Genomic DNA, 19,620 nt, shown 5'->3' with positions numbered 1-19,620 from the left:
TGGAAGTTAGGAACAAGTTACATATTTATGTGAAGTTTTTCGATCTTGCTTTTGCTGTCTTGTCTTATTTAGTAATAGTAAAAAGGCCCAGGTCTTTTGAGTACTTATGTCAAAAGTTAATTGTGAGGTTGAAATAATAACGCAGAGTGCACTTAGCCTGCAGCCTGGCATGTGGTGGTTGGTAAGGGGGAGCTTTGATAGTACTGGGAATAGAACCCAGGGGGCATTATACCTCCAAGCCATACCCCCAGCCCTGTATTTTTATTCTTTATTTTGAAACAGGCTCTCACTGAGTTGCAAAGGGCCTCACTAAGTAGCTGAGGCTGTCCACGAACTGTGATCCTCCTGTCTCATCCTCCCGAATGCTGGGATTACAAGCATGCGCCACCACACCTGGCTTCTAAATTCACTTTTCTTGAAGCCAATTCTATGTCACTTTTACTTACACTGTGTACTTCTGGGATGGACACTGACCCACTTGGAGAGCCAGGGTAAGACAGCCTGTTTCCCCATCTGCTTTTAATTCTGTCTGGACCCTCAGCCCATACTCGGGGTGGGCCTTTTCCACTTAACCCACTCACCTACACACCAGTGTTCTCTGGAAACCCCCATAGGCACTCAGAACTGTGCTTGACCAAGTCGCCAGCCACCCCTCAATCAAGTTGACAACCAAGATGAACTGTCACAGTCCCGCAAGGTGATTTTTCATCATTGCTAGAAAATGCTGCTTGTTTTGTTTTGTTTTTTGTTTTGGTGGCACTGGGGTTCTACCTCTGGGCTACATTCCCAGACCTATTTTTTATATTTTTATTTGGAAACAGAGTCTCCTAAGCCAGCACGGCTGGCTTCGAACCTGTGCGATGCTTCTGTCTCCGCCTCCCAAACGTGGGGATTACAAGCATGCGCCACCACGCCCGGCTTGAAAGTGCTGCTATTTTGAGCATTTTCATTTTATTCTTCATATCTTTTAACTTCTTTTTCATGTTTTCTATCTATTTACCTTTGTGATACATTATGGGTACCTTTAGTTCATTAATTTTTTCAGGTATGTCTAATCAAAATTTTTAAAATAAGGTATTGTTTTGGTAAAATACAGAAAAGTGTGTAAAACACAGATGTGCAACTAACAATTATTTTTGAGTGAGCATCTATGTAACAATCATTCAAAGCTAAAAATAGAAAATTTCCAGTTCTCCAGAGGTGGTATTATGAGTCTCTCACACCCTTGGGTCCTCCAAGTTACTATTCTGACTTTGATCTTAAACATTTTCTTGTATCAGTAAACATGTATTTATTTGCTGTTTCTTGCTTACCACTGCTTCTGAGCTGTATCCATGTGGCTGCATGTAACTGTAGTTAGTTCATAGCCAATGTTGCTAATGTCTAATTGTCAGGTTTCTCAATGTTTTCGCTATTGGTCCTTTTTATTTACATAAAAAACAAAAAAACACAAAAGTGAGAGTTGTACATGGAGGACTTGTTGGGTCCCTCAAATTAAATAGAAGGTTAGTTATAGCTTCAGGACCCAAATTTTACGTGTTGAATGAACAACACACATAGTCTTAAGGCATACCTGTGTACCTGTGCATCTATATACATGTGTAGATTCATTCACAGCATTTTGTAATTCTAGACAAAACTTAGCAGTGGTTACCCTGGTATGCAGGAACAGAGCCCAGAATCACAAGGAAGGAAGGTGTGTAAAATGCTTAAGAGCTGTGTGGGGCAGATATTTCCACATTTTACTTTTTTTAATTTTTATTTTTACAATAAACACTGTGCTTTTTACACCAGTAAGTCACATGAACAGAAGAAGAAAGGAATTCGAATCCACTTTGGGGTGCAGGAGTCTTCCCCCTTCCCGCCCAGGCTCCCTTCTGGAACTGAGTGCACACAGCTTGCAGTGGCAGAATTAGACCCTCTCCCCTCCAATCAGGTGCCCAGTCTCTACTCTGGACCTCTGAACTCCAGGGCAGGCACCATGATCAGAGCGATTCCAGAGTGGGTAATGGCTTGGCCACCCAGTGCAGTGACAAGAGACATCCCCTGATCAGTTCTTTTGGGGGGAAGAGAAAGGCACTGGATATTGAACCAAGGGGCGTTCTACCTCCAAGCAATACCTCCAGCCCTTTTTTATTTTATTAAATAGGTTCTTGCTAATTTGTTTAGGATCTCACGAAACTTAGCTGAAACTGGCCTCAAACCTGTGATTCTCCTGTCTCGGCCTAAGTACTAGGATTACAGGCATGCTCCCCCATGCCCATCTGAGATGCCATTTTGACACTGCCCCTGAACAAGTCATTTCCTTCTTTTGGGCTTGAACATTGACATCTATACAGTGCTTACAAACATATCTTTCCCTCAGGCTGTACTGAGCTAGGAATGGGATATGTAGAGAACCTACTGCCAGCCCCAGCACTCAGGCATTCTTTAAAAAGCAGCTACCACCACTACCACCAACATCATCCCTTGGACTAAGGGACCTGCTCAGAATAGAAGGGGGAAGAAAGAGTCCTTATCAAAGCCCACATGGGACCTGACTTGTAAGGTGACCACTTCTTTTGCTCTCCACAGCCATGCCCCCATTCCAGTCCTTCCCCCTTATAGATGTCCTGACTCCTCTCCCCTGTACCACCACAGCACCCAGCAAGACTCATCACCAGGAACCCCCATTATCTCAGTAAAGGCCCTTGACCCCCACTGACCCCTAGCACACCTTCCCCACAACACCCTGCACCAAGCTGCTCTCCCACCTCTGCACACACTGCTGCATCTACCTCTGCACACACTGCTGCATCTGCCAAGAATGCCCTCCTATCACGGCCTATTCCTTGATGGCCTCTCATCCCCTCCCGGAGGTCCCCTTCGAACCCTCTGGGAAGCTTCTGTAATCCCTCTCCAGACTCAGGGTCAGGAGCCTCCTTGTTCCTTAGTTGTCAACCAGCATGCTTTAGTGAAAACCAAAGTGACTTACTACTTTGCAAATCTGTGACCTTCCCCCCATTTTTCCTCCATGAGGCCTGGCACTGTCTAGCACACAATAGGTACTTAGTAAATATTTAGAGAATGACTAGAAGACCACTGCATCTCAGTAAAAGGAAAAACTTTCTAATTATCAGAGATACCCATGGGTAGGTGGATATCTAAGTAGGCTGGTAGAGAACACACTGTCCTCCAGGGAGTGTAAACTGCTGGACTAGGGATGAGCAGAAGCATGGGTGTGGATTCCTAGACACAGCCAAGGCCAGGTTACATGGGAATCACCTGGAATATTGGTTACTAACAGAGACTCTCAGCACAGGAGGTTCTGATGCTGTGTGCCTGAGGCAGGCCAGAAATCTGAATTAGGACCAACATCCCCAGGAAGTTTAAAGCATGTCTGCATTTGAAGACTATCAAACTTTGTGACCTTTGAGGTCATTTGTAATAATGGTGTTTATGTGTGAAGCCTCTTCATAAACTGTGAAGTGCTGTCCACAAGTCTTGGCTCCAGGTGATACTTTGAGCCCCAAGACTGGGAAACTGAAGCTTCAGCTAGGGCTACAGCTCCTCAGACTCTGGGAGGTTGCGGACCCAGCCCTGAGCCACCCTGTTGAAGCTGGGTCTGAGGCGGAGGAGTTCCAAGCCATTGAAGGGCTCTGAGAGAAATGGGGTGCCTGCGAAGAGTCCTCCAAATGGCACTGGAGTCCTAGGAAAAGACAGCAACAGAGGAGGGGGCAGTGGGGGGCACAACACTGACATGCAGGTCGCCATGTGCAGCCCCTCCCTGCTCCCTGGGCCTCAGTGTCCTCTCTGCACACCAAAGGTTTTGTACTATGGCTCACAGGTTTCTCCAGTTCTGCCCTTTCCCAAGTCTGCCCCTCCTAGAGATGGAGAAGGAACAAAGTTTTCATAGAGTTGATTTGTCTTAGACAACTCAAGGCCCCAGGAAGCTCCAGAAGACAGCAGAATTGGAAGTGGGGCTTTTCCTTCCTCCTGTCACATCCCCTTTGAACAAAACTCCCACAGACTGAAAAGGGCAGGGAGGACTAGAAGGACAGCGAGGACCAAGGAAATGTAAATTACGACAGAGACATGTCATTTCTCCCCCACAGGGCCAGCAAAAGGACCTAACTTGACAGGAGGGCCAGGTTGATGAGGGGCACAGGCTGGTGACTAGAGGATAAATGATGACACCACCTTGGAGGGCAATTTAGCAAGATCTTGTGTGTGTGTGGGGGGGTGGTACTGGGGTTCCTGGAAACCCTTTTACCTCCAGGCTACACTCCCAGACCTATTTTATATTTTTATTTGGAAACGGTCTCTTAAGCCAGCGAGGCTGGCTTCAAAACCTGCGTGATCCTCCTGTCTCCGCCTCCCAAGTGCAGGGATTACAAACGTGCGCCACTATGCCCAGCTGGCAAGGTCTTTTAAACTTGGAAATTCATAAATATCTCCCAGCAACTCCATTTCTACGCAGATAGCTGAAGTTAGCTCATCCACAAAAGACAGGGAGGCAAACATGGGCAGAGCATTAGTGACAACCAGGAACAACCACGTGTCCATGGCAGGGGAGTGGACGAGACAGAGGCAGTGCCCCACAGGCCAACTGCTATCAAGCAGCTCGAGGAAAGACTGGATCTACATGTGTTAGTGTGATAGGTTTCAAGAGCATAAAGTGGGATGAAATGCAAAGTATTAAGACACATACACACGCCCACAAACCAATGCCATAAGCCCTATAGGTATGCATCTGCCTGTACAAAATGTCCCGAGGACACACAGGCCAACCAGGACAGTTGCTCCTGGAGAGAACCTGGGACTGAAGGGCCATGAACAAAGGGCCCGCCTTTAGTTTCAGTTGCTTACTTTTATTTTCAAAGAGAATATATATATATATATATATATATATATATGTGATTTGAAAACTTTTTTTTTATTCTTTATTTTGAAACAGGGTCTCACTGAGTTGCAAAGGGCCTCACTAAGTAGCTGAAGCTGTCTGGGAACCACAATCCTCCTGTCTCAGCCTCCCAAATGCTGGGATTACAAGCATGTGCCACCACGCCCAGCTAACTATCTTTTAATTTTAAGGAAAATAAAAAGAACTGCTAATGTAGTATTTTTCCAGCAGCAGGACCCGTGGGAAGAGGGCAAGGCTTGCCTGTGGGGTGGAAAGGCGAGCCTTGGCCAGGGCTGGGATCCTGCCAGGGAAGCACTGCTGCCTGGACCACCCCAGCTTTGGCAGCAACAGCCAGGCCCTGTGGGAACAGGCTGGGCAGCGTCCAAGCCAAGCAGGCCCAGAGCCCTGCGTTCTGACCTTCCCTTGGCCACCAGAACTGCTGTTCCGTCTCTCTGTGCCTCAGTTGTCTTTCTGTCCCAGAAGACATCTGGATTCCGGCCTTCCTAAGCCCCTTCCCTTGCTGTGGGATGAGCCTCAGCCTCTCGTTCAGAAGCAGCTGGCCAGGCTGTCGGGAACCGATGTCAGCTGAGGGTTTTAAATAGGTGGGTAGGCAGGGTCTAAGGGCCCAGGAGGAGAGACAGGGCAGCCCTGCCTATGAGGAAACCCCAGAATGTCTGCCAATGGCTCGTGGCTCCTGTAGCACCTGCTGGACCCAGACTATTTTGCTCTTTGAGGCCATTTTGGCTCTAGGCAGATTACCCTGTCCCCATCCTTCAGTCCTTCCTAATAGGGCCTCATCTCCAGGACTAGCCAGACTCTGGCATGCACCCATCCGTCTCCAAGACAGAAAGCCTTCACGTGTGGTCTGAGCAGGTGCCAGAAGAGCTGGACCGTGGCCCCCTCTCTGTGGACCTTCTTTTCCTCACTTAACAGCAGCCTAAGCCAGAAGAGCCAATTCAAAAAAAGCATCAGTCGGAGGAAGCCGACTGTGACTGAACTGTATCCCCAGCCCAAGGCCTTCCTCCAGAGCCAAGCTCCAGTCTTGATGCCTATGATCTGGTTTTAGGCTCCCAGAGCAGACTATTAAATTCAATCCTTTAAAGTTCTCCCCTGTTAGCTGTTTCAATCATTGTTTCAGCCTATAAATAATAGCAGCAGCAGTAGTCATCATAGTAGTATAGTAGCTACTATTTATTGAGAGCTTGTTACTTGCCAGAACCTTTTCTGTGGCTTCTCACGTAGGGCAGTGAGAACTCACAGAGTTTAACCACTTGTCCAAGGTTCCACAGCCATGGCTGGTCTGCATTTCAGCCCACACGGAAGCCCTGGGCACTACCAATACAGGCCACTCCTCTCCTCTGGCCCCACCACCCTCTTCGGGCAGCCTCAAAGCCTCCTTGTAGACCTGCTCCACATCAGCGTGAAAATAAAGAGAGCCTGGGCCGGTCCAGGACTGGCGAGTGGGGACTTTTCTGGGGGAAGGACAGACCCTTGGTGTCCATGATAGAGGTGGCCCACAGCAGTGATGGAGAGCAAGACACCAGCCCTGGAGTCAGACAAAGGCAGACCCGACCCCCAGCCCTGCTGCTTCCTCTGTTTTGTGACTTCAGCCATGCTGTTCCTGTCCCAAGCCTCCGAGCCCCCATCCTTTCTTTTGCAGAATAGGGAGAATTGTGGCACCTGACCCATCCTATTGTAGGGGATGCTGCAAGATGTGTAGCACATTCACGGTTCAGACAGCCGCATTTGATGAGCACCTGCTAGGTGCTAAGGCACTATTCTAGCAAGACCTCAGCAAGTACATGTGAAGTGCTGGGGCTAGACCCAATGTGTAGAGCGCTCAGGGAGGCCCGCCAGAAGCCATGCCTGTTAGCAGGGCATGGAGGTGCATGCTTGTAATCCCAGCACTTGGGAGGCTGAGACAGGAGGATAGCACAAGTTCAAAGCCAGCTTCAGCTACTTAGTGAGGCTTTGAGCAACTTAGTGAGACCCTGTTTCCAAATAAAATATAAAATAGGACTGGGAGTGTAGCCCAGAGGTAGAAAGCCCCTGGGTTCTATCCCCAGTATGAGGGGGGGGGGCATTCCTGTCATCCCAGAATTTAGGAGACTAAGACAGGAGGACTGCAGGTTCCAGGCTATGGCCTCAGTAACTTAGAGAGAGCCTGTTTCAAAATAAAAAAATGGAAAGCCAGGGGTGGCGGTTCATGCTTGTAATCCCAACATTTGGGAGGCTGAGACCAGAGAATCAGGGTTCACAGACAGCCTCAGCTACTTAGAGAGGCCCTCTGCAACTCAGTAAGACCCTGTTTCAAAATAAAGAACAACAAATAAGGCAGGGGGTTTGGCTTGGAAGTCGAGCCCCTGGGTTCCATCCCCAGACCCGCAGAAAGAAAGAAAGAAGAAAGAAAGAAAGAAAGAAAGAAAGAAAGAAAGAAAGAAAGAAAGAAAGAAAGAAAGAAAAGGAAAGAAAGAAAGAATAAAATAGGGCTGGGGTATAGCTCAGGGGTAGAATGTCCCTGGGTTCAATCCCCAGTACTGCAAAAGAGAAAAAAATTATCAATGAGATGTTTTATATTCTTTCCTTTGTGCAAAGTGTTAAAAATCAAGCATGTAAGTAGGTGAATGAAAAATTAATTAATTTTAAAAATGAGCTGCAAGTGCAGCTCACAGGTAGAACAACCCTGGGTTCAAGAAGAAAGAGGGAAGAGGAAAAGATAGAGGAAGAGGGAACAGCAGCCACGGCAGCTCGTGAAATGGGGCCGCTGCTGCGGTTCTGAGTGGCTGGTCCTCCCCAGGCCACCATCCGCGGCAGCCCGGGCTTACTTGTTGAAGTTCCGGTAGTCGCGGGGGCTGGGCGTGTGACTCCGAGCATCCAGCTGGTAGTCCCGGTAGCTCACGAACTCCTGCCACGGGCAGCGGTAGCCCTTGGGGATGGCGGTGTGGTTGAACTTCTCCGGCGGGACGCCCTTCAGCGGCTCGGCGTAGCCTGGGGCAGCGGCAGGGGCGCCTTGGCCTCTCCTCCGCCCACTCCCACCCCGCCCCGTGGACGAAGTCGTGGCAGGAAGAGCGGGTTGAAGGAAGAGGGACTGGCAATGGGATGCCGCAGTCGCCCCATCAAGGGGACCCTCCCCGACCCCAAGCACAGGCCCGAGCCAGGGAGCCGCGAGACAGGGGCGCCGCTCCCCCTACCCTGCTCTGACACTCGCTGTGTGATCTTGGGAGCGATCGGCCACTCTCCAGGCTAGTGCTGTGGTCCGACGTGGGTGTGTGCCACACGCTCCCGCGGACGCCATCCCGCACCTGCATCCCTGTCCACGCACCTGCATCCCTGTCCACCTGCGTCCCTGTCACCCACCTGCATCCCGGCCCCGGGGCGGCCACTCACCTGGAGCCAGGGCGCTGGGGCTACGGGCGCCCCCTGCCGGGGATGCGGGGTGGGCGTCCTGGGGGCCCCCGGGCGAGGCGGGGAAGACGTGGAGCTCCGAGCGGTAGTTCTGCCTCTCCGGGCGGTTGGCAACCTGGACGCAGGGACCACTCAGAGGCTGCAGAAGGCCCACCCAGCGACCTGCCCCTCCCGCGGGTCTCCCTCTGCGCTCACCGGCGGCTGCGAATCCGCCGCCCCAGTTCCCTTCCTCCTGGCGCTTCCCGCCAAGACCTATGGGGGCAAAAGACAGGGTTGGAGGGAGGGTCAGGGCGGAGGAAGGTCACAGTGTTTCCCTTCAGAGAGGGGGGGGGGGAGAGAGAGAGAGAGAGAGAGAGAGAGAGAGAGAGAGAGAGAGAGAGAGAGAGACAGACGCCAGTGCCCATCTCCCGGGATTTTGGAAGGATGAATTAATAGTCCACACAGCTACAGCCAGCGTACCGCACAGAGGAATGCTCAGTGTGTATTTGTTGTCGTTGTCCTATGGAGTGGGAGCAAGATGCTTCCATGTTTTCTTCTCTGTAAAGGGGCCGTGGTGGTGATGACCTCTACCTTCTGTTGTGTATGGGAGGGTGCCTGGGAAGCCTGGCTGGCCGTGGTCTCAGCACTAGCCAAGGCGGGTGCCTTGCCGTTCTCATTCTTCTAGCACATCGCTCCCTGTGCTGTCTCTTGTGTAGCCCAGAATCCAGTGGAGGCTGCATGACGTGCCCTGGTGACCTCAGAACTACCTGTGCCTGCCTGCTGCCTTTCCCAAGCCCAGGGCTAAACCATTTCATCAGCTTTCTCTACCAGCAGGCTGTTTTCCCACTGAAAGAAGTAAATGGCATTCTGAACTTTCGTTTATTTATTTATTTATTCATTTATATTTATTGCGGGTCTGGGGGTGGAACTCAGGAGCATTCAACCTCCGAGCTACATCCCCTGCCCTATTTTTTATTCTTTATTTTGAAACAGGGTCTCACTAAGTTGCGGAGGGCCTCACTAAGTAGCTGGGGCTGTCTGTGAACTGCGATCCTCCTGTCTCAGCCTCCCGAATGCTGGGATTACAAGCGTGCACCACCACGCCCGGCTGCACTTCCCATTTTCGATCAAACTGAAGTCTGAAACTAAGTCCTGCCTGCTGCAAATTTAGCTCGGAACACATGGCTGTTCTTCAGCAGGGGTGTGTGTGTGTGTGGTACTGGGGGTGGAACCCAGGGGCTTTTCTACCTCCGGGCTATACTCCCAGACCTATTTTTATATTTTATCTGGAAACAGGGTCTCACTAAGTTGCTGAGAGCCTCACTAAGTAGCTGAGGCTGGCTTCAAACCTGTGCGATCCTCCTGTCTCAACCTCCCAAGCGCTGGGATTATAAGCGAGCGCCACCACGCCCAGCCTTCAGCAGTTTTTGTAGAGCCAGAGTCCTGTCAAACCGCAGAGCATGCTGACCACTTGTGTTTTCTATCTGGGGGGAGATGCCTAAAGACAGGACACTTTGCAAGGATCACACAGCAAAACAAGGACATCGCATTACCCCAGCTGGAGCATAAGGGACTGCCAAGGGGCCAGAGGTCCTCAGCCCTACTCACTGTGTGGCTTCAAGCTGACCACTGGCTCTCTTCTGGCCTCAGTTTCCTCATGAGCACAAAAGGGGTTTACTCACCGCCTGCTGGCTGGGTGCAAGCTCAAAGGTGAACCTTTGCACACGGCGCTGCCTCTTCTGGAAGAGGAGGGATCCTGGGTTGTTGCGCAGGGACAGCTCCTCTATCATCAGGTCCTGGGGCACACTCAGCTTCTTCCCCAAGTCCAGCGAAGGGGCTGCGGGGAGAAGCCAGAGCAGGCCCTTACTGCCCAGCCTCGGAGGTGCTCCCTGTCCTGGCTTCTCCCATGGGGCGTGGGAGTGCCTGTTCCTCCCCTACTTGCTAATAGCATCGTTGCCATTCTTTGGGATCTTTGCCTGTCTGCTGGGCAAAAATGACTCCTCATTGTTTAACTGGTATGTGCAGGAGGCTTGGTGAAGCTGAACACGGTTACAAAAGTTTGCTGACCATTTGTATTAATCCCATGAATTCCTAGGTAGCTCTGTGCCCATAGAGGTGAGAATTAGTGCGAAATGGCCAGACTCTAAATCCTTTTAAAAGGTAAGCCACAGGGATGGGCAATGCAAGAGAGCGAAGAGTTGAGGGTGACTACAGATTCTAGACCGGAGCCGTGGAAGGATGGAGCAGCCGCTCCCTGAGATGGGGAAGGCTGAGGGAGGGAAAGAAGCAGAAATTTGATCTTAGACATATGTCTTTTTTTCTCATAAAATGTTTGTGTTTTTTTTTTTTTAATCAAAAGATGGGGGATCTCACTTTGTTGTCCAGGTTGGGCTCAAACTTGCAGTCCTTCTGCCTCAGACTCCTAAGTAGCTGAGTTATAGTCATGCACCACCAGGTCTGGTGCCCTTTTTAAGCTTAAAAGAGTATTTTATTATAATAAAACACAAATGTGTATGGAGGAAAGTTATAAAACATAGAAATAGGGAAAAAAGAGGAATACCATTATCTGCCACCCAAAGATGGCCACTAATAATACCTTTCTTGTCTGTGTGTATGTGTGTGTGTGTGTGTGTGTGTGTGTGCGCGCGCACGCGCGCTAATAGGAATTGAACATTGAACCCAGGGACATTCTACATCTGAGCTGCACCCCCAGCCCTATTTTATTTTTTATTTTGAAATAGGGTCTCGCCAGGTTGCTGAGTCTCGCTGTATTGCTGAGGCTGTCCTTGAACCTGTGATCCTCTTGTGTCAGTCTCCCAAGTAATAGGATTACAGGTGTGTGCCACCAAGCCCAGCCTTCCTGTCTTTTCCAATAACTATGTGTTCATGTGTGATTTTTTTCTTTTTCGGTACTAGGGATTGAACCCAGGGACATTCTACATCCAAGATACACCCCCAGCCCTATTTTATTCTTTATTTTGAAACAGGGTCTCACTAAATTGCAGAGGGTTTCACTAAGTAGCTGAAAGGATTCCCCTTTCTCAGCCTCATCTCCTGAGTACTGGGATTACAAGCATGTGCCACCATGCCCGGCTCATAAGTGAATTTTTAATGGATTCATAGCAAAAGTACTTTGTAACTTTTCTTTTTTTTTTTTCTTTTTGTACTGGGGATGGAGCCCAGGGGTGTTCTACCTCTGAACTACAGCCCCAACTCTTTTTATTTTTTAGTTTGAAACAGGGTCTCACAAAGTTGCTGAAAGTCTTGCTAAGTTGCTGAAGTTGGCTTTGAACCTGCAATCCTCGTCTCAGTCTCCCAAGTACCGGATCGCAGGCATGTGCCACCACACGAAGCTTGCAACTTGCTTTTATCAATTAAAAAGCTCCATCTTTCAAGTGAATACATTTTTGTTTTAGCTAATATTTATCTAGTCTATATTCAAACTCTCAATTGCCTTCAAAATCAGACGTATTCAGTTTGAAGCCCGTGGACATCCGAGTGAAGATGCAGGAGAGGGAGTTGTAGTGTGACTCTAATATTCCTGGGGGAAAATCCACCTGGAGATAAAATTTTGGAGCATCATTACTTTAAGTGGCATTATTGTTGTTACTGTTTTTTTGTTTTTGTTTTTTGCGGGTCTGGAGATGGAACCCAGGGGCATTCGACCTCCGAGCCACACCCCCTGCCCTGTTTTTTATTCTTTATTTTGAAACTGGGTCTCACCGAGTTGCAGAGGGCCTCACTACGTAGCTGAGGCTGTCCGTGAACCGTGATCCTCCAGTCTCAGCCTCCCGAATGCTGGGATTACAAGCGTGCGCCACCACGCCCGGCTTGTTACTGTTTTTCAATGAGGAACATTTCATTTCTTTCTTTTCTCATAGTCAGGATTCATCATTGTGGCCATTTAGAGGATTTCCAGGGCCTATGACTTAACTTTGTAGTCTGGGACCCACCACACAATGTTTGTACTATCCTTGTCAGCAAAATGCACAGCTCTACATTTGACCTACAAGGGAAGCCTTTTGAAGGACAGGAGTGACAGACTGGACCATGGCGGGAGAGGGCGATGTGTGGGCAGCATGGTCAGTGTGTCCAGCTCTGAGATCAGATGCAGGGCTGAGGGTGCAGCTCAGTGGTAGAGTGCTTGGCTGCATGTGCCGGGCCCTGGCTTTGGTCCCCAGCACAGAAAATTAAGTAAGCAAGCAAATAAGTAAGTAACTAAGTAAGATTAAGAATATAGGGTCAGGAGCCAGCTCCATATATGATATTTTAAGCTGGAGGCTGGATAAGATAAGGAAGAAACAAAACTAGATAAGCCAAAAACTGAACCCTGAGGTCTCCAGCACTTAGACTGAGGAGAGGAACCAGTGCTGGAGTCTGGGAAGGGCCAGCCAGTGCTGAAGGAGGAAATCTCAAGAGGGTGGCATCCTGGAAGCAGAGCTGAGCAACAGAGTCAAATGCTGCTGACATGTCAATCAGATGAGGGCTGGAGACTGACTGCCCTGTTTAGTAACATAAGGTCACTGGTGATCTTCGCCAACACTTTTCAATGGAGCATTAGGGTGTGAACGCCCGATTGGAGAGGGTTCAAGAGAAAATGGCCTGGGGAGCGAGTTGAACTCCGTCACAAGGGAGAATGAACCAACATGGACATTGTACAGGGCAACTGGCCTGTTCTCTTCAAACAAGGGAATTACAAGGAGAAGAACTAAGGGGAAGGATTGTTTTAGATTAAAAGAGATTTAAGCAACATGGCAACCAAATAAAAACTATCACCTTATTTATATTCTGATGAAAACAAACTAGGAAATTGGAGACAGCTGAATATGAGGCTGGTTATTAGATGGTATTAAGTCATTATTTCTAATTTTGTTCAGTATCCTGATACTTTGTGGCAGATAAGAAAATTCTTTTTTTTTTTTTAATTTGGATGCATGCTGAAGCACTTTGGGGGTTGCAATGACATACTCTGGAAGTAGCTTTGAGACCCAGGAATAAAGGAGGGGCCATGATACCCTCTACTTTTGTGTGTGTGTTTGGAAGTTGACATAATGAAACATTAACAAGAGAGAATGGGAAGATAAACATAACTGGTTGGAGGATCTTGCTTTAAAAGACTGTGACTAGCTGGGCACTGTGGTGTACATCTGTAATCCCAGTTCTTGAGAGTTGGAAACAGGACTGTGAATTCAAGACCAGCCTCGGCAACTTAGCAAGCCCTTCAGCAACCTAATGAGACCCTGTTTCAAAATAAATACTAAAAAGGGTGTGTGTGGGGGTATCTCAGAGGTAGGATGCCCTTGTTCAATCCCCAGTACCAAAAAAAAAAAAAAAAAGAAATTAACTAAAATAAAAATAAAGACTGTGGCTGCAGGCAGCTATGGAATAAGAGGGGTTTTTGAGCCAGGCACGGTGGCACACGCCTGTAATCCCTGCACTTGGGAGGCTGAGACAGGAGGATCGCACAGGTTTAAAGCCAGCCTCAGCTACTTAGTGAGGCTCTCAGCAACTTAGTGAGGCCCTGTTTCCAAATAAAGTATAAAATAGGTCTGGTAGTATAGCCCGAAGGTAGAAAGCCCCTGGGTTCCACCTCCAGTACCACTCATAAAAGAGAGAGAGAGAGAGAGAGAGAGAGAGAGAGAGAGAGAGAGAGAGAGAGAGAGGCTTTTTGCAAAGAGGAGATAAAGGCACATGTAAGGCTGAGGGGAGCATTTAACATTGTGATCAAAAGAGGTGAATTGCTAAAGAAATGTCCCAGAGCCCAAGAGAGGAGAGGGGCCAGGTGTTGGGTGTCCAGCTAGAGGGCTTGGCTCCAGAGGTGTGAGGGAAGTTCATCCCCCTCCTCAGGCAGGGAGACTGAGCAGGTGGGCACAGAGGTGAGCAGGAGGACAGATGTGGCAGAGAGGGTGCACAGATGTTTTCTTTTAGCTTCTTCATTTCTCTCAGTGAAACAAGAGGCAAGGTCATTAGCTGAGAGTGTGAGGATGTATTGGAGGCTTGAAGAAAGAGGTTGCCACAGGCATCTAAGAGAGTACGGAGTGTGGGAGGATGTGGGGACTGGGAGATGGCTTTGGCTATGCGCCGCATTGGGGCGCCCAGGTGCTGTGATCCATTCCAGCTGATGGTAAGAAAAGGAGCTGGGTACTTTTTAATTTTTTTTCAAAAAAATAAATAAAGAGTACTTTATATACGCTAAGAGCAAAAAATTCTACTATAGGTTAAGTGTTGTAAGTTTCAGAAGAATATGCATTCTAAGATTCTATTTATATATTAAAATGGATACGTGTTTGTACACACATTGAAACATCTGCTGAGAACAGGTATTAGCAGAGATTATTTATGGACCTGGGAAGGAGAGAGATTGGAAAATTTTTATATTGTTTGTTGTTGTTTTAACAGGAAAATATATTGAATATTTAAAATATGAATGTCTATACATAAATTTTACATAATAAATACTCTTCCTTATGATATTGTCAAATACTATGCAGATGAACTGAGTTCAACGAGAGAGAGAGAGAGAGAGAGAGAGAGAGAGAGAGAGAGAGAGAGAGAAGAGGAGCTGTGTGCCATGGCGCATGCCTGTAATTCCAGCTACCTCAGAGGCTTAGATAGGAGAGTCACAAGTTTGAGACCAGCCTAGGTAATAGAAAGATGCTGCCCGGCCGCCCTTCATTAGTGGCTAATAGTTGGCAATTCCTACAGAAGGCTGCCCTAGAGAATGGAAGCTGCCCCTTGGTCAGGCAGGATAAATCCTGTAGAGCAATTCATGCTCCAGAACCCCCCAGGGTCAGGTTGAGCCAAGCCTGCACCCTTGCTTAGCAATTCCCCCTGCCCTGCCTTCTAACCGCCCCTCCCTCCTCCCGAGAGCACTCTCAGTAAGTCACTTGCACAAGACAACTCTGCTCCACTCCTGAGGATCCCAAGACAAGCACTCACAACCACTGTTAGGGGCTGGTTAAGTGTAAACTCAGGTCCAAAAATGACGTATTCTGAGGAAGCTGAGGGAAGGCAGGAGGTCAGGTAAATCATGCCCGTGTGGAAAGAAGTCTGTGGTTTTTGCTAAGAAAAAAAAAGTGAGCTGGGCGTAGTGGCGCATGCTTGTAATCCCAGCATTCGGGAGGCTGAGACCGGAGAATTGCGGTTCACGGACAGCCTCAGCTACTGAGTGAGGCCCTCTGCAACTCAGTGAGATCCTGGTTCAAAACTAAAAGAATAAAAATAGGGCAGGGGGTGTGGCTTGAAGGTCGAATGCCCCTGAGTTCCAACCCCAGACGCTCAAAAAAAGAAAAAGAAAGTGAGCTAGAGAATACATCATAGCATGTAGCCCAAGTGTATGTGTATTTATGTAAATATGGTATATGTAAACAGAAGAATTTACATAAATACCTAAATACATACATAAATACATAAATAACAGATAGTTTCATTATGAGGAACTTTCACTTTCAAAGCCATCATGTGTATTTGTCTGAATGTTTTTAAAGATAGATGTATTATTGGTGTAGCCACATAGAAGAAACAGCCCTGGAGATGAGGAGATCTAGAGTCAAATTCCAGCTCTACTGTCTCCTAGGTGGGTGGAGTTAACTCCCCTGAGCCTCGATTTCTTCATCTGCAGAGTGGAATAATAATGTCCAACTTTCAGGGTTGTCATGAGGCTCAAATGATGCAAGGCACGGAAGGTCCAAGTATCCAATCATCACCTCAGCAATGAGAAGAAGTGTTGCTATTATAAATATGACTTTACAATGGCTGGTTTTAGGTGGTAAAGCACGAGATTTATTTTTCCTTCCTACTTTTCTCTCATTTCAAAATGGCCTTTAATTTAGCATCTTAGCAATAACCAACAAGATTTATATTTCAAGCCTGGCATAAATGATTTGTGTCAATATTCAGGGGTCTGTATAGTTAATCAACTGCATAGTTAGACCAGAGAAATGAGAAGGCACTGCCAGACTCTTTCAGTTAAAGTAGGAATACCACCTAATGTTTGCATATTGCAGCACACAAAATCATGGGAGAACAAAAGAAACTCGAAACCAACAAAAGAGGCAAGAACACACAAGGTAGATTAAAAGTACAACTCACAGATAAAACCACACGCCATGATGACCGCTTCTCGGGACTCTGACAGAGGCACCCTGTGGGGGAGCTTGGGGACAAGTGTGGCTCAGAGAGTGCTCACTGTCACCTGCACTGAAACCTGGGCACTTGACCAAAAGGCAAGTGTGTGGGCCCCACCCCAAGCCCAGCAAATCAGAGGCTGTGGGGGCAGGTGTTGGGAATCTCTATTTAGCCAACAATGTGAGCCAGCACGATTCACACCAAAGCCTGATATTCTCAAACTTTTTTTTTTTTTCTGTACTGGGGATGGAACCCACAGGCATCCTACCTCTAAGCTACACCCCCAACCCCATTTTTTATTATTTATGTTTTGAAATAGGGTCTCACTAAGTTGCAGAGAGCCTCACTAAGTAGCTGAAGCTGTCCTCAAACCGCGATCCTCCTTAGCCTCCCAAATCCTGGGATTACAAGCATGTGCCACCATGCCAGCTTGATATTCTCCATTTAGTTGGATGATGATGATGATGATGATGATGATTATTATTATTATTATTATTATTATTTTGCGAGTCTAGGGATGGGACCCAGGGGCATTTGACCTCCGAGCTACACCCCCTGGCCAATTTTTTTATTCTTTAGTTTGAAACTGGGTCTCACTGAGTTTGCAAAGGGCCTCACTAAGTAGCTGAGGCTGGCCATAAACCATGATCCACCTGTCTCAGCCTCCCAAATGCTGGGATTACAAGTGTGTGCCACCACACCTGTCTTATTCTTTATTTTGAAATAAGGTCTCACTGAGTTAAAAGGGCCTCACTAAGTACTGAGGCTGTCCAAAAACTGCGATCCTCTGGTCTCAGCCTCCCAAATGCTGGGATTATAAGCGTGCTCCACCACGCCCAGCTGGATTAATTTTTAATATATTTTAAATGTTTTAATGTAGACCAAACATGATACAAAATTATACCAAGAGTTCATGAAGAGGTTGCATAAAGTCGATACACTATTTTAGATGGTTTATTCATTAGATGAGCCAGCTTTTAAGTGAGATACTTGGAGTACCCTGTTCTTGCCACCTTGCCTCATCCTCCCCCATCTCAAGCCCCATTTTCTGGGCCACCCTGAAGCCTCCAAGAGTCCCATGGTTTCCGTCAGCAAGGGCCAGCATGCTGGGGGTTTGTGGCTGCAGTTGATCTGGGACTAGAGCCCTTGGGGGTTTGATTTAGGGCAGAGGGAAGGTCTCAGCTGGGGCCAGGGCCAGGGCCAGGGTCCTCTTGGGGTCCAGGCCCACTTTAGGGCACTTAGCCTCAGCTCCTAGTCTGTGGATATAAGGGCAAGACCCCCAAAGCCTCAGAAAGTGTCCCAGCCCAGGTGGCAGATTTGACAGGTCCTCCCTCAGGGCTGCTGTGGAATTCACACCTGTTCGCCAGGTCTGGGACCAGCAGCCTGAATGCCAAAACTTGGGACCAAGAGACAAGTTTGAGGAACGCACAGGGCTGGGTCTGTCTTACCTGGTCCAGCGAGGTCCCCCATGCTGGCCATCACTGGCTCCTTCTGCTCCTTGGGGATCATCCTGTGAAGGAGAGACTCCCACAGATGGGCCAGGCCACCTCCCTTCCCTCCAGACCTCCTCCAAGTCCCTGATCCACCCAGTTCCAGCTCTAAAAGCCTTGGCCGGCCTCAAAGTCATGCGTGAAGGCCGTGTGAGCTGGAAGGGCCTTTGGGGTCTCTTTTGACAGAGGGAGATTAGGCTCAGGGAGGGTAGGTGAGGTCCTAGAGGCCATGCAAATCAAGGTCCCTGTGCTAGGGAAGGAAGCACTCTCTCTGAGGGGAGGGGGCTGGCCTCTAGGGCCTTTCCCCAGGCCTCAATATCAGGGGAGGGGGAGGCTGGGTCTCAGGCACTGTTGTCATCTGCTGACCCAGAAGACTCTCACCAGAGGTAGAAAGAGGTGGGAGGTTTCAGTTGGGGAGTGAGAGAGCCTGGGTCAGCTGGGGCTACCCTGGGGTCTGCATGCTGCCCCCCACTCTAGTCCCCAGCACTTGACCCTGAGGCTGAGAGACCGTCTCCTGGCCCCGGGCTAAATTTCACAGTGTTCTCTTCCCCTTTGGCTTTCTGTTCTCCATCCACCCCTTTTCATCCCATGGCACTTTCCATGAATCATGGAGATTTACAAGTAAAATGAACCTCAGCGCCCCCTAGGACCCCCAGAGAACCTAGTTTGCCCCAGGAGAAGAGGCAGAGCCCTTGGCTCCCCAGTTCACCACCCCATGCTTCTAGGTTTTTCCATACCCCCTGCTTCAGGCAATGGCCTGCCTACACCTGTCCCTCTGCACCTCCAGGGCCTCTGGCTCTCTAGGTCACCTGCGTCCAGTCAAAGCCCTCGACTTTTCTGCAACTGTCAGCTAGTGGATCTCCTGCTCTGTGCCTCACTTTACCCTTCTGCAACTTAAGAGGGTTGGGCTAAACCATGGAGATCCAAAATGGGCTTCCAGGTCTCTACACACCCCTAAAACTATATGTAAATACCAGGCTGTCTACGTGTATTTGGAGGGAGGGCATGAAATGACTGAGAATGCGGAACTGAGACCGTTGAGATGCCCCTGCTCACAGACACGGCCATGGGTAAATACTCCCCTTATCAGAATTCACAAGCACTAGCAAGGGTTCTTAATTTATGGGCAAGGACCGCTTCCCTCTACTACAAGACAATCCTGTGTCCTGGGCTGGGCCATCATCTATCCTCGCCTTTAATTCTAGCCACTCTCTCCCCATTTAATGTAACATAACTAGAGCTTAGAGTTTCCATCCTCTCAACCCAGGATCCAGGCTGCCATGGGCCCCGGATCCTCTGCAGGGCCCGGCCTGCCTCTGCTGGGGGGAGAAGTGCCTGAGAATTGCCTAGTCCCCTTTGCCTGCACCCCCCTCCCCTAGGATCCTGGTACCTGAGAGAATGGGACCACAGTGGACAGGAAGGAATGTCAGACCCTCAAGATTAACACTTCTGTCGGGAAGCTGAGAGTTTCGCGGTCAGTGCCCATCGCAGTCGGCGGTCAGCGGTCAGTGGCCAGGGTGTGCCCTGCAGCCGGCTCTGGCTTCAGCTGACGAGAGCCGTTCTTGCCTTGCCGTGGGTCACGGTCTTATTTCAGGCTGCAACAGGAGCCGGGGCCAGATGCTAAAAGCACCAGGCCCTAGGGAAGACAGGTGCTCCGGCAGTAGGCCCTTGCCGACAGAAGGGCTCACACCCACGGCACACACACATGCAGAGGGATACCTCGAAGTCACCTGAAAA

The 19,620-nt window shown here is 48.9% G+C and overlaps 1 protein-coding gene across 1 annotated transcript; it reads right to left on the bottom strand.

Moving 5' to 3' along the window:
* Positions 1-3,540: 3,540 nt before the first annotated feature.
* MYOZ3 (myozenin 3) lies at positions 3,541-17,902 on the bottom strand (the record flags this gene model as incomplete). The annotated part of the gene is made up of 6 exons (XM_080699510.1): positions 3,541-3,688; positions 7,708-7,870; positions 8,270-8,402; positions 8,483-8,539; positions 9,949-10,103; positions 17,842-17,902. The coding sequence occupies 6 exons, from the start codon at positions 17,900-17,902 to the stop codon at positions 3,541-3,543; spliced, it is 717 nt and encodes a 238-aa protein (XP_080555636.1).
* Positions 17,903-19,620: the final 1,718 nt, after the last annotated feature.

The sequence above is a fragment of the Muscardinus avellanarius genome, assembly GCF_963383645.1.
Source record: "Muscardinus avellanarius genome assembly, chromosome: 7".
Taxonomy (NCBI): Eukaryota; Metazoa; Chordata; class Mammalia; order Rodentia; family Gliridae; genus Muscardinus; species Muscardinus avellanarius.
This window is presented reverse-complemented; position numbering and strand designations above follow the sequence as displayed.